General features: G+C 39.4%; 1 protein-coding gene across 2 annotated transcripts in view; it reads right to left on the reverse strand.

The window, feature by feature from the left end:
- Positions 1–210: 210 nt before the first annotated feature.
- The window catches only part of SLC2A9 (solute carrier family 2 member 9), a 105,547-nt gene continuing 90,276 nt past the window's right edge, over positions 211–15,481 (reverse strand). For both annotated transcript variants that reach the window (XM_027794767.2, XM_055796710.1), the window contains one exon: positions 211–3,580. In XM_027794767.2, the coding sequence (XP_027650568.1) occupies positions 3,323–3,580 (258 nt within the window). In that variant the 3' untranslated portion in view covers positions 211–3,322. The remainder of the gene's footprint in view (positions 3,581–15,481) is intronic.

The following is a 15,481-nucleotide window of genomic DNA, read 5'->3' on the forward strand; positions in this document are numbered from 1 at the left end:
AAGTAAAATGTAAATTATGCTCAAAAAAATATGCAGTTTCAGGGATGATTTTCTTCCCCATAAGTCCCAACCACCCAACTGTAGAGCCCACAACGACTCAGGTCATCCAGGCGTAGGACTTGTACTGGACATACAAAACCCCAGGGAATTGAACAATGAAACTTGTACAGCTGTAGAGGTTCAGATTTACCCAGAACACAATCTACATCATTTTAGTTTAGTTCCCAAGGTTTATTTTGCAGGCAGTGTGCGGGAACATACTGGATCACACACACGTAACCCACTTGCAGTATCTGTACAAACACCATCTCACAGTACCTCATCCCAACGTCACACACAGGAAAAGAGAACATGGCACCACACAACACCTGCTGACAAAGACATGGGCTGTAGATAATCTGATACGTTCAACAAGAAAAAACAAATGATGAATTGCTGATATATTCCAATTTTTCCTCTCATTGCTGGAGAAGCTATAGCAGCATAACAACAGAAAAAACCATTACGGAACAACACAAAACTTTTGTTAGGGTCAGAGATGAGAAAGTTAGTGCAGTACCGGCACATATGAAGTTTGCTTAGAAACTTCTACAACCCAAGGCAGAAGAGACTGCAGCCACCTTCCCTGGCCAGCGAGCAAAGCACTCACACACATACACAACTGCAGACTGGAATTGCTTTTGACATGTACCAAGGGCTGCAGCAAGCTGCTGGTGAAACGTGCAACCACCGTCCCTGGCATACTCGGTTTGTAGCAGCTTCTTTGCAGCTGCACAGAAGGTGCCTATCTAGTGTATGCTATCTCAGGCAGGGCAAGAGATGGGCAAAATGGGGTTACAGAAGAGAAAAACACAAGCCTCTGTTGTTAATGCCGTACAAGCCCCTGACCTGTGATAGTAAATTCTATAAAGCCATCTCTTTACCAACACATTCAGAGCCGGGCTCCAAGTGCGACTGTAAGATGATTTTATCTTGTTGCAGAAGTGCAATACAACTGCCCTATCAGGCCAACATGATATTTTATTGAAGTTATCCATTGGCAACATTATCAACAAGTAATGCCTGTAATGTACATTAATGAACAGCACTAAGTGCCAAATAATAATAATAATGGTTTCCAATCTTGCCACCTTGACTCAAATCAGATCATATTATACCAGTTAGTAGCTGTTATTGCAAAATAAGGTAATTCTCAACCTGAACGAGAGGGTCTGAATTTGCCAGTCTTGCCCTGCAGGGCAAGAGGAAGAATTTCTTCCTGAAATTGTCTGGAGAGGTGGCATTCAAACTCATTTTTTACATAGCTGTTCACTTAGCAAGCCTCATGTAACACATGGAATAGGCAACTAAAACCACTGAAAGACAACATGTTCATTTGCTGTATATATAATTTTCCAAGTGGTTATTAGAAGATATTTCTCTTCAGTTTTCTCTGTAGTATTTGATTAGCTTCCATCTATGATTATCAGTTGGTATAATCATGATTCACTTGGTTTCTTAACAGTAGCACCAATATTATAAATCTGATTTTTTCATTCTTAATTCTCTTGCTCATACATATTTTCATTTTCTTACTTGCTGCTGTACCTCTATCCCAGTAAAAAAGCATAAATTCTGGAATAAAGGCTCAGATCAAATTTTCGTCTATTACCCAGCAGTGAAATTGCCCTTATAGGTCAGCTTACAATGTGTGTAGCAGGTATGCCACATATAAATAACGCACAGTATAAAACCATACACATAATTTAGTAATAACTGAACATTAGGATCTCTGATTTTCATTTACAGTGTAATCTACAGTGTAGAACAAAACAGACAGCTTATCACTTGGGGAAATCTGAAAAAAACAAATACTGGAGAACAATTCTGCATTGTGTGTATATATACACATGTGAATACAAATATTAATCTGCATGTCTATATTTGGAATACATATATTCATATATGCATGTATGTGTGTGTATATATGAATATATATACAATTTTCCCCCCAGAATCCTCCAAATGTATAAACTTCTGGATTAGCAAGTATAACTTGTGGAAGCAACTGGCTCTACCTACATACTTCCTTCTTGTGCCTTACTCCTATCCGAGAGCAGCTCTAAGACTTACTGACTTTTCATATAAAACAGCTATTTCACTTAAAAGTGCTTATTACCCCCTCAGCATCCAGGTACCTAGAAGGATCAAGAAAAACTGTTATCAAAATTACAAACCGGAAAGATGATGTTCATAAAAAAAAAAATTCCCATGTGGAAGGGGATGGATCACCTAACCATTGATAGCCTGCTTTCTACCACGAAATTAGACAGACCCTGAGGACAGTTTTACAAAGCTTAGAAACTTATTAATGCAAACTAGGCCCAGAGCTTCAGATTCTAAGACTTGTTTTAAAAGGAACTTGCAAAGAAAAGCAATAAAAAAATCAACCCCCCCAACCCTTGGAACATTTGGTGTTTGATTATTTTTTTAATGCTACACCCTACATGTACCATCAGTCCTCTCACTTCACCATGAGGTTTAGTGTTTTCATTTCATATTAAAGCTTCTATAGCTATTCTTAAAAAATAAAATTAGAAAAAATATATATCCATAGCAACAAAGTGCCAGCAAACCCAGAAACTAGAGACAACTCTCTAATTGATCAGGACTTGCAAGACAGACAAGGAAATGCATCAGGACCTGGAGCTCTCCATTTGTGGGAAGGTGGGAGATGTTCAAAACAAAGCAAACTGAAAGTCAAATTATCTGGAAAAGGAATGGGAGGTCAGGGGAGTGTCATGAGTCTTTTTTCAGGTCTTCAAATACCATGTGCAACTTGAATGACACAGTGGGAAACATGGAGCAATATGAGTTGGTACCATTTCAAGTTCATTTGCATCAATTCTTAGCAGAACCCTGCTGGGATCTCTTCCCTTTTCCTTGCCACCTTCCCCTGCTCCCCAGTGACTGCATGCACACCTCCCCAGGAGCACACAGGGGTGCTCAGCCAGCTGCTGCTCACAACTCCAGCTCCCCACTGGCACTTCTCCAAGTCTATATTCTCCACCCCATTCACCACAGCACCTGTTTCACAGGTGCCCAAGAAAACCTGGGCTCTGATTTATTTAATCAGCTACTGCTACTCCCACCTCTCATTTCCTCAGCCATCACCCTAGCTGCTAATGAATTCACCCATACTCACTTAAAACATATTAAAGGGGGAAGCAGTTCAGGCTGTCACATTAAAAAATACAAGTTGAGCACTGCTATAAACGTACTGAATGAAAAGAGCATTCTGGGTTTACACAATTGCCACTTTCCCCAAAAGAGCATCCTGGGTTTACACAATTGCCTTTTTGGTTTCCCCATTGTCCATTGCAGACGTAAAGTTTGATTCTTGTTCTGCACTTGATTTCCTCTCCCCCGCATGGTGGTTCATTTCTTGCATTTCTAAAGATACTTTATTCCTTTTAGCAAATGCCTGGCTGATCTCATGAAATGTCTTATTTTTTGTTTCAGGCAGCACAAAAAACAGGTAGGTAGCTCCTGCAAAGCAGATGGCAGCAAACACTAGGAAGCAGTAGGTCTGTAAACCACCCTGTGAAAAGAAAGCAAAGAAGATGGTCATTACAAAAGAAACAAAATTCAGAAGAAAAGCAACATCAGGAATGGTTTGAAAGAAAAAATGGGTGGTATGGAGCAATTTTTAACCAAGTACAGTAAGCGCTGGCATTCACTGCAAGTCAGAGTGCTTAGAAATTCATAAAAATGCATGAATAGTTAGTTCTTCCAACACTGCCTGTGGCCCATCGATAGAAAAGCAGGTTCTTGGCAGAGGCGTGCAGATCTGCAATCTGGGCAATGCTGGGAGACACCAGACTGAGTTCAGGCACCACGGGTGTGAGGCGAGCAGGTGGCAGCAGGGCTCCTGCTACGTGCACAGCTTAACTGAGCCCTGTGCTGCCACGGTATTTCTGGAAATGAGGCTGTTGTGCTGCATATTGCCTCACAATTTCTAGGTACAAAAAAACGAGGCATGCTTTTGCAATGCCATGCACCTGTACACACCTGGGAAACGTACCATAGCCAGGGGGATCTGTATCACAGTAGTTACAAACTTTGAGATTTACAACAGAAAATAAACAAGGGAAAAAAACCCTTTTCATTTTTTTGTACCATTTCTAAGACATTTGTATCATTTCTAAGGTTATGCAGGCTTACAGCAGGAAAAAATCCACAAAATGCACTTTCATGGTAGAACCTAGTGTAAGAATTAACTGAAAATGAAGTATAGGACATCGTTGAATGTTTTGAATCTTACTTCACTGCAAAAATAAGAGATAGACACAAAAAGTTCATTTATAAACTGATATTAAAGGCTCCTACCAACTAGTAGGAGTTGTGCTTCACTGAAACGTAAGTATTTCTTGCCTGGTGATTATTAGATCATTTAAGAGCTTTCAGTTATATTTCAATATTAGTTTTGAAAAACATTTGATAATTACAATATTGCCAGCTGCACTTTGTTGAACTAGGTAGAGGTTTGGTATTGTGGCACCAGTGAAGCCACTGCCAGCCTTTGAGGAAATCTCCCTTCCTCCTCTATTGATTTGCCTTGCTCTGTCCCCTGAAACCAAACATCCAATTAACCCATACTTTGGACTTGTTTTTATTAACAAGTCTGAATTAAACTAAAAGGGACATCTCCACCTCCAGAAATAAGGCAACCTTTCCATGGTGCTGAGGTCATGAGCAGTGAATACAAGGAGAGCCAGAGCAGTCACACATCACCCCAGGTGTTGTAAGGCAGGGGTTACGCCAGGGAAAATCACTCAGGGTGGAGGAAGGAGATGTAGCTTCCTATATATACATATTTACAATTGCCATTAAAGATATGTATCTGAAACAAGACAGAGCTAGACAATGATATAGCCCTGACTTCCACATTGTTCCAGTACATTCCCATCATTGTTAACTAAACCAGTCCTACACTGCAGGCTGGTTAAGCTCCTTACTTTGGGGGCTCAGGGTGAATGCAATTCCTAGGACCATTTTTATGTGTTGCTTGCTCAGTATGTATCATATATAGTGTGGAAGAAGAACATGGATTCATGTGTGGAACAAGAAAGAAAGAAAGAAAGAAAGAAAAAAACCTTGTCTGCAGCTGCTTTTTAACACCATAGCTGATTGCCAGCCTGCCTAGTCAATGATTTCTGTGGATAACTAATTATCTAGTTTAGCCCTTCAGTTCCTGGCTGTAATAGGAAAAGCTGGAAAGCGCATCCTCCGACAGTGACTATGGACTCTTGAGATCATCGATGCTTTTTCTGTTAAATCCTAGAAGCATGAACTCCTGAGCAATCTGACAATTACAAGCCAAACAGCATGGGTGACGATGGGGGAAAAATATTCTGGCATGGGAACAGATAATGATTTTCAAGCTTATACAGAGGCAGAAGCAAATGGATTTATTAGACAGGAAAAAATAACTTCTCAGTGCCTCATAAATCATCCCGTCATGTTAAGAATTCAAATTTTGCATCTGGATCCTCTGCATTTGAAATTGTTGTTCAGCTGAATGGTAGAGCTCCAATATGGAATCATGTTTTTCTCTTTTTAAAATCTTCATGGAACTAAATCTTCTCTGTGATGAAAATGAATCATTAATGGTTAGTATGAATAAGCCTGGCAATCAGATGCCACAAGTTACCTGCATCTCTTGGTGGTGTAGCCACAGCATTGCCCCAGTTTTCTTATTCCTGTTTATTTCTTTGCTGTCCATGATCTAAATTAGTGGTTTTTATCTTCTTTGATTCATGCCTCCTTAAACCTTTTCTAATTGAACTGAACACTCTTATGAGTGCATATTTTACTTGCATTTATTTTACATAATGTATTTACATTTATTGGTAATAAACTTGCTCTCCTTAATTTCTGCAGATCCCTTTAGCAGTAGCCGCCAAGGACCACCAACTGAATTTCCACAGAGAATAAGCTAAAATTTATTTTTTTTTATAAATCCTACAAGTGGGATTGTGGGAAGAGACCAAGGCTTTGCACTCCTTGTGTCCAGCAGGATTAGCACAACCAAGCCTGAATTCTTGGACAGGAACACTGCAGGGTGATTACAAAATGTTATTTTCTCACCAGCTAGTCTTCAGTCATAATATCTCCTTCCAGCTGGTTATTACTGTACACATACAGGAAAGACAAACGCTTATATCCATAAGCCTTTCGTAACTCATTCAGAGTTCACCTCTTATCACCTAAACCTGTATTTGGCACAGAAGAAGGTCACATGTGTATTAAATTACTCATTACAAGCAGAAAACCTTATACCTGCACTGCACGCTGATACAGGATGTAGGACAGAAGTACATGATAAAGCTGAAGGAAAATGTTAAACCCCAAACCCTAACTCAATAGAAGCCCTTAGTGGGACACGGGTGGGATACAGCTCAGCTTAGATGTTTAATGTATTCTGAAAAGCCTGGTGCTAGAGGAAAGGTGGAACAATTAATAGATTGGTCACAGCATATCTGATGTACCCATGAAATGATCCAGAAGGTAGGATAATGTGATGGGAAGAGTAAATGCTGAGTTACCGAATGATGGCTACTACAGAAAAGGTACTGATAGACAGATCTGACAGGAAAATGGATCTGTGTCTTTGTTCCATGAAATTACTATGCTTTCTCCTATTTATATTATATTATATATTGTTTATATTATACTCATGAAGCCTGTATCTCTCATTTACTCTTTGACATCTGTAATCCCCAAATCCACAGTCTCCTTTTGTTGTTTTACTCCTTCCAGCTTGCTAGAGACATCTACAGAGACTGTGCAGCTGCCACTCTAGAACTAAACTCCCAGAGTTTTGCTTATCTTGGGCTGGGGCGGCAGTAAAAAACTGAGGAAGAACTTCAGTTACAGTCTTTAGTGGGAAAGCACAGATACTCTGCAACTCTGTGTATTTGGCCCAAGGGACACGGTCTCAAGATCCTTTACTGACATGTGCATTCTCAATGATATGAGAATAATGACAACATATATGATAAAAATTGAAAAAGACAAATATTTTTCTATACTTTGTGACATTATTTCACTAACTACATGGGATAGAAGCCTCAGTGTTCAAAAACTGGATTCCTATCCAAACAGCTGGAGGGGAGGGTTAGAAGAGAAAAGAAAGGGTGGATGCAGAAGCAAAAGCAAGCCAATTCTGAATGGAAATTCTAACTAAAAACAGAGTAAATTCAAGGAAAGTATGTGGTTTCTGTTACTTCTCAGCTTTCCCACATAAGGATGGGTTACTTCCTCACACTCTGCTCCTAGCAGCCGCAGCAGCAGCAGCAGCAGCTCTGGCCACGCAGGAGGCACCGAGCCAGCCCCATCCATACCCACCTTGCCACTTCCACTCAGGCTTCAGACTGCCTGCACATAGTTCTTGGGTTCAGAACAAGCTGCCACCTTCACAAAGGTGCTTCTCCAACACCAGACAGGCTTGCCAGAGCTAGGAACACATTCCTTTAGCAACACTTGAAGCCAGGATTTTACATACAAGGTTAGAAACCAAAGAGTTAGAAGGAAGAAAGAATAAAGCACTACAATAGTCTGTGCTTTGCTGCCATTTCCCCCTAGCATTTCTTCACTACACCCTCCTGCATGAATATCCAAGATTTAAAGGTACCCAAAGTTTCAGGTGGTTTCCTGAATAACAATGTTTCTGTCTCCTGATAGGCTCACAGATACTGGTTCAGAGTCAAGGTCAGACACACAGGCAAAGGTCCTTGAAAGGCCAGGCTTTCTGTGAGTTACTGAAGGTCACCTGCCCTCCCAGGTGCCCAGGGGAGGGCATGAGGACAGCAGACAAACTGATGCAACTTCTGGAGGAAAGCACCTTGGATATGCATAGCCTGTTCCTACTTAGTCAGCAGGCTAATAAAACCTCTTGAAAGCAGGATTTACACTGGATTTTTCAAGCCTGGTGAGGGATATGGCTATGTGGGATTTTTAAAAGTTAAGCATGAACTTTTAAATACATCACCTTCTATTTTCATACCAGCTTTCTAAGGAGGCTATTTAAAGTGCAACATTTCTGAAAATGTCCTGCCAGATGAATCCTGAACTACTTATTTTTATCTTCTCTTTGCTGCAGTTGATCGTGGCTCTGTATTTGTCAAAAAAAGAAAAACCAGGAAACAATTCACCTAAGAGACACATGCAATTACCACAAAAAGGAATTAAAGCTGAAGGACTCGGGCAATTCCCCCAAGTCAGAGCCCAGGCATGGCAAGCAATCAAACCTGACTTTGAGGATGAGATGTAGCTGCTTAAGCAAGGTCTGTGAATAAGTAGGTGCAGCCTAGCCACGTTTTCTTAAGCAAAGAGGTCAACAGACATATCCCCAGATCGTGCTGCTATGTGCATTAGGCAGAATGTACAGGTATTTCCTCCACCTCCCTTTAAATAAAATGGTAAAGAATACTTAATTTCTACCACTACGAACAGACTTAAAGTGCCTAGAATGAATGAGAAAAAGAGCTCATTTTTTCAAGCTAAAAAATAAACTGAAACAAGTAAAAAACCTGGCATTGAAATGATCAAATTTCTGGGTTTGATTTAAAAAAACTTAGCAATTTGCCACTTCTAAAGTCTGCTAGCTGAGAACAGTCTTCCCACTAATAGCTTACATGCTGTGAACACTGTAGTCTGGAAAAATATAAAAGTAGTTGAGTAAAACACCATCATGTCCTATTTAATAAAGGCTGCTTACTGACAACTCATTCTGTAGCAAAGGTTAAATTCTAAGCAGGAGTGTGATACTGAAAACAGGATAATAGATACTCTAGGGCAGATACAGCAAAACAAATGAGCAAATGAACAAATTCTGAATCAGGTTTAGCAAGCTTAACAAATTAATATTTTTAAAACAAAACTTTTGGCTCTTCCCAGGAAATGCCAAATGTGGTTCTAAATTCTCAGCTTGCAATGTCACAGCTCCTTGGCACTGGCAAAGGGTGCTTGAATTTGGAAGTTGTCATGAAGATTATAGTCATGAGATGGGCGTCAAACTGGATTTTGAAGTGATGAGGTCAAATGATAATGGTTAGTTGTCTTACTAAAATGATCAGCAGCAAAACAGTTATTCATGTAGACAGTTGACTTTAGTTACTTTGCTTCAAATTTATCTAACCCACTGAAACAAATGGATGAGAGTGTGTGTCCTTTACCCCTTGTCCTTCTTCAGATTCAGACATAATTTAAGATTTTGCTGAAGGTGCAGGACAATGAAGAAGGACAGAGCACTAGAACATGATGTATGAAACATATTTCCTAAGTAAAAAATAGAGACATTTTCAGACATGAACTGCAATTTCAACCCCAACCCTCACACAGTCACTACCTCTTCATAAAAATCAGTTCACAGATCCTTGTATTTTATACTTGAGGTGGGTTGCTTCTAATTAAGAGCATTTTTTCTCATACCTAACCTTCTGATAGCCTGCATTTCATTTTCTCAACTTTGAGGGGAACTTTAGCTATTTTAATACAGGTGCTCTGTAGTTACTTTAGTCAGATATAGTTGCAAAAGCTTAAAATAGCTTGGCTGAGGGAATCTATGTATAGGCTTCTGTGCACACCTTTGTTATAGAAATTCTTGTACTGCGTAATAGAAGAAGTCAAGGGGTATTATTACACAATAAGGAAATAATAAGGAAAACCAAAAGAGAATCTTGCTGGGTAAATAAATCTGCATGCACAAGAAGGAAAATCTCAAGTGTAAAAATAAGGAAGAAACAGAGCAGAAGAGCAGGAGAGCCTCCAGTAACAAGTATAATGACTCAGAAGTATTTTTTCACAGGCAGAAATAGATTAGTTTCTGAAAGGGGGAAAATAAACACACATATAGGTCTTTGCATCGTACTAGTAAGCAATCTGAACTAAGGCTACAAGCCTTGTAGCACCTGTATCCCATGTGTTGCTGAGCTCCATCTGGATCACTGATGCAATCAGGTTATTTTTCAAGACACTTTAACTAGTCTAAAAATTAAAGAAAATCAAAGTTTACCCAATTTCTAGCTAGTAACAATTTATACTTTAATTTTTTCACATGCCTTCTACCCTAATCTAAGTAAAAAGCTTATATGAAGAAGACACACAAAAAATCAGAGTACTGTCTCCGAGTTCCTCAATTAAAAACCCAGCTAGTAAAAGCACTCTCTGTTTGGGGGTTGTGATGTCCACTGAGATATTTGTTCTTTCCTGTCATCTCAGCATCTGGCTTTGCCTCTCAGCATCAGCGTCTGGCAACCAAAGCACTGACCCTGACCTCCTATACTAGGGCACAAGAATTAGACCTCCACCCATCAGCTCAGAAACTGGGCACAATCTGACTGTGATGGGCTGCAATGAGCTGCACATCTATAGCTGTGTCCTCATTTTATTATCCTTATGCAGAAAAGTTAGGCAAATATCAGCACTCAATACCAAGGGTTTCTTCATTGAAAAGGTGTTCCCCAGCCACAACTGGAGAGGATACAGGCAGCTCTTCATAATAAATACTTAAATTGATCTTTTGTTATACACTATTTACTATATGAACTCCTTCATAGCCGCCTTTGCTTATGCTCTTACACTTGTTCGTTGTTCTCATTTTCTGAGAAAATATATTAATTGGATATTTTAATTAATTTAAAAGTTTTCCTAATGTTTGCTATGGCTCAGAATATGCTATCACCTTGTTGACTGAACTCCTCTGTGAAAACACACATTATTATGGGAGGGACATCGATGGGGTGCAACAGGACAGCCCCAAGGCTTTCCATCAATTTCTGATATTATTGAAGCCTGCCCCAAATCTAGTGACTTGTTCTTCCATCATAAAAAGCACATAATTTTCCATTCCTAGTGAACTGGATACGAATTACAGAGGTCATTTCTGCCAGTCACTTGGTTCCCCACCCTGAAGAGCCAGGAATTTATCTATAACTTAAACGTTTTACACAAGTCTTCACTAAGGTCTGAATGTTCTTCTCTGGAATCTATAGCACAATATATACATGTTTTATCAACATGTCCCATTTCCAATTACAGGGAAACAACGTAAAAACCCCAGATGATGGAGGATGGATACAACTATTATGACTTGGTAAAATCAAGCTTTTTTAAAAAAAGTGGACAAAACATTCAAGCTACACAGTGACATTTATTAGTCCCTGCAAAAATGATATATTCTATCTACTGCTCTGCCAGAGAGCTGCAAAACATCTTGCAGTTTATTACTATTATTGCCTTGGTCTTGCTGCAAAAATGCTGCAAGAAAATGATGCTTTGCATCCCATTTTGGGATAACACAAATTTCTCCTGTGACAGAAGTAAAAGAGGGGAAAGATCCCTGCAGTCCTCAGGGACTATATGTAGCCCTGACAAGATGAAAAAGAGGTTCCTTCCATTTCTAAATGAAACTCATTTAAGTTTGTCCTTTTTCCTCGGAAACCATAGCAGCAATTCAGTTCTTTGTCATTTTGGTAGTGAGCTACATCATTTTCATGTACATCAGTACAACCATGTGGAAAGATTTGAAGACCTCCATTGACCACTTTCCCAATGCTTCCGATGATTTCAAAACTCTCTTTCCTTGCTGTAGATGTGTAGCCCCATGGTGCCAAAGGCAAAAGTCAAACCCCAGCTGGGAGTAAAATCACCTTTCCACTTAGTGGTCCTGTAATCACAACTGGGCATTCCTCTGCGATCCCTGGTTATTAGAAACATTTGTATTGGGAGGAAAGCCTGAAGAAGAGTTGTTCTGGAAAATTACTGATGGCACAGAGAGGGAACCAGAGGAACACTAAAGATGCAGCTCCTCTCTGCAGGGCAGAAAGATGAAAAAGGAAGGCTCTGGGCAGTAAGTTTTTGTTGCCGAGATGGAGTAACCAGGCAGAGGTATCCCCCTGCTAAAGCACACTCATCAGACTGAAGGCCAGTTGAATGAGGATGGCACAGGGGCTAGCAAAGAAGGGTATGAGACAGAGGCAAGCCTAAGTTCAGCCAGATGCTATCACCATAACCCGGGGAGATGGAGGGATGCGCATGGGGCAATGGGGTGAGCAGCAGGCAAAGGTAACATGAGAGATGTTTACTTAGCGAAGTACAAACCCCCAAGAGTACTCACAGTGGGTAAAAATGACTAATGTCCTTATTTCCTCTCTGGCTTACATTTGCTTCCAGTGAGTTACTGGGAAAGGAAAGTGTGTTCATTTTACATTGTAGTTTAATATATCCATGCTAAGATTCCAATTTCAATCAAGTATATAGCAATTTAAGTATTTCTTGAATATGCCCTGACTATACAGCGTAACTCTTGACACCAAAAAAGACTGCACATTCTTCTAGAAAGTGAAAAAAATTACTATAACAAAAAACTTCTGGAGAAATCTGCTATGTTGCCCTGCAGTACAATAATAATTTGCCATATAGTCTTTAAATGCCTCATAACAATTTAATGGAAGAAACTGAAATATGAAATAAGAATGCATTAGTAAGTAATGAAAACAACATGTCATGAAAATAATTGCCAATTATTAATGCTTAGTAATTCTTTGTATTTACACAATGCATTACAAAAAATAAACAGCACCTTTTTCTAGCTAACACATAATTAAAGGTCATTCTAAACCATGAGATTACAGAAGCCTACCCTGCCAATTTACTGTTACTGAGGAGTAACAGCTTAACACAAGCCTATTTTATTGCACGAGATGTTTTCAAGAAGTTTTGATATGCTTTTTTGCTGCTGTCGTTTGTTCCCTCTGCATGCTTCAGCTCATTGCACCTATTTCCACATATACATACGCTCTAATTTCTGATTTACCAGTTTTCCCTGTTCTCCACACTCTGGCACCTCCTCAGCATACACATTTCTACCAGCTATCACTCACTCTTTAGAATAGATTTTTGAACCACAAGCTCCAGCAAAGTCAGGCAAGACGTCAGATTTTGTTTCTGGCAACATAAAATAAAACAGAAAATCTAAGTAGGTGATGCCAAATAATATCCACAAGTAACAATTTTGAGTCTGGCTAAATTAGTAAGTGTGTGCCTGTATCCATTTGTGTATGTACACATTTACAAGATTTGGGTTTTGTTCATCTGAGTGCTTTGGAAATGGTTTCTGTTTATACACGTGCCTGTGAGAAAGAAAAAGCAGGAGGCTTATGGACAAGCATGCATATTTGTTTTACGTGTTATTTAACCATTCATTATTCTTCTGTTTAAGGAGTTCTTCATTAAATAAAGGACTGGAATAAATATCCTGTGGATAAACTCCTTACGGTTTGCGAGCGATTTACAGAGACTTCACTGCCTGAAATACATTTACATAAACTCTTCAGTCAGCAATGGAAAATATGTCAAAACCCCCAGTCTGTTCTGTTCAACAGAAGATTAAAGAAACAAAAATTTGCAAGAAATAAAGTATCTGATGGCTGACTTTAAAACAGAACTAGATGTGATTTTGAATTAATCAATAGCTTATAGAGAAGTATGAAATCCACTGGAAACCTTCATTGTTAACTGAATACTGCACATGTGAGACACATTTTAGTGCAATTAGGAAATACTAATGCAGAAGTAAGTGATGTTTGACAGCTTCTACCTTAAACCAGAGAAGAACATTTAAGTTCCTCTGGTCATATTTGTTGGTTTGTGGGTTTTTTAATGAGTCACTAATGCCAAAGGGAAAATGATATGTTTCCTCTCATTATCCATAAAAGAAGGAATATATGAAACAGTAATAAGCTTACAGAAGGATGACTAATATAACCTTGAAGGCCTTCAGGTTAGAGATTCCTCAAATTTCCATGGATGCTCTATTCTTGCTCAAGTTGTTCTGAAATTCACAAGGTTTATTCCAATGTGTCAGAGAAGTTTAAATCTTTCTGATCCTTCTGAACTGAAGAAAATACGCGATCTTTTCTCCCGCCTCAGTTGTTCTCAGTTAGTCCTTCCTTTCTCAAATCTTTTCTTCTGATGGAATACCTTTAGGTTTGCTTTCTTTCACTCCAAGTGCACTGCAATTGTTGCTGTTTCTCCCTCTTAATTCTTCTGCATTTTTCAAGAGTTTTTAGGCCAAAGCATCATTACAGTATTCCTACTATGCTGTCATCATTTCCAAGGAGAGGAATAATTGCAGTTGTCTTCTACTTTTTTTTGGAGTTTGGATTCTCCTGCCACCACAACCTGCAGCAGCCCCTCTTGCAATGACACTGATGTATCATGGTAACAGTTAACAAAAAAAAGCTTAAAGGAGACTTAAAAGAGCCACATACTGTGTTTACACTTAATGAGAGACATTTCCTGCCCTGAAGGCTTCAGAGTGTCAATAAACTCATAGAAAGCCAGGAACACAGATGCCAGCCAGTCCGTTCCCATGACTAAGGCAGCCTCAGTTCTTGACAAACATCTGTCTGCCTTTGTTTTATAGAACTCCAGTAATGAACAAGCTATAATTTTTCCACACATCATTACACAGTTACACTGTTCTCATGATTAAAAGGTTTCCTAATATCCTCCTTGATGCGGTTATCTGAAAATATAACATGCATTCTCTCTGCTTCTTCATCCTTCTTGCTGGTAAAATCAGTGAACAGAAACAGGCCTGGACCCAAGATAAATAAAAAATGGGGAAGCAATTGAAAGTGAGTCTGGCATGCCTGGAAACTTTCTAAACTAAGCTGAGTATCAAAGCACCTCCCTGTTAGAGCTGTTACCTGAACTAACTCTTTGTGATGTTAAGTTACTGCACAGGACCTTGTGCTGAACCTTCATTAAATGCAAACTTCACATTCACTGTAGCAATCAATAAAAAAATCAATTAATCCAATGGAATTTGATAAAAAGGTTTTATTATGCTCCATGAGGGTCGCAGAAGCCTGAAAAACAAGGCTCCACTCCTATCTGACAGGCAGCAAAAGTCACCTGGGACAGGGACACAGGCAGGTAAGAAGCTGGGGCTTCTGATTGCTGTCACTGTTCAGCTCTGACCAAATGGGCAGGCTGCCGGACATGATGCAGACAGCAATAAAATAGCATCCTCTTTTCAAAAATACATACTATAGTTTCTTAAATGCTTTATCCTTTCTTTATAACCACAACTAAAAGAAGTATCCCGTCACCACTCCATCACCTGACTTTTTGAATGTGTGGTCTCATCTACCATTGAGTATGTTGTGCTTGGTCTGGCAGATTATGGCATGATATCAGTATCTAGCAGCCCTGCCCTTGATTGCATTAGTAAGATTCCTAAGGGCATATACTGAACCAGTAAACAGTACCACCTGTGAAAATGGGGCCAAGTGCCCTGCTGAAAGTGAAACACAGTTTCCAGATGAGCAGGAATGCAAATTTAAGTTTCTCACATTTCAAGACCCTCTTCTAAGAAGAGGTTTAGATGCAAATACAACTCCAGCCTGGTTTGGGGTGTGCGTTAAGTAGG

The sequence above is a fragment of the Falco peregrinus genome, chromosome 2 (assembly GCF_023634155.1).
Source record: "Falco peregrinus isolate bFalPer1 chromosome 2, bFalPer1.pri, whole genome shotgun sequence".
Lineage (NCBI taxonomy): Eukaryota > Metazoa > Chordata > Aves > Falconiformes > Falconidae > Falco > Falco peregrinus.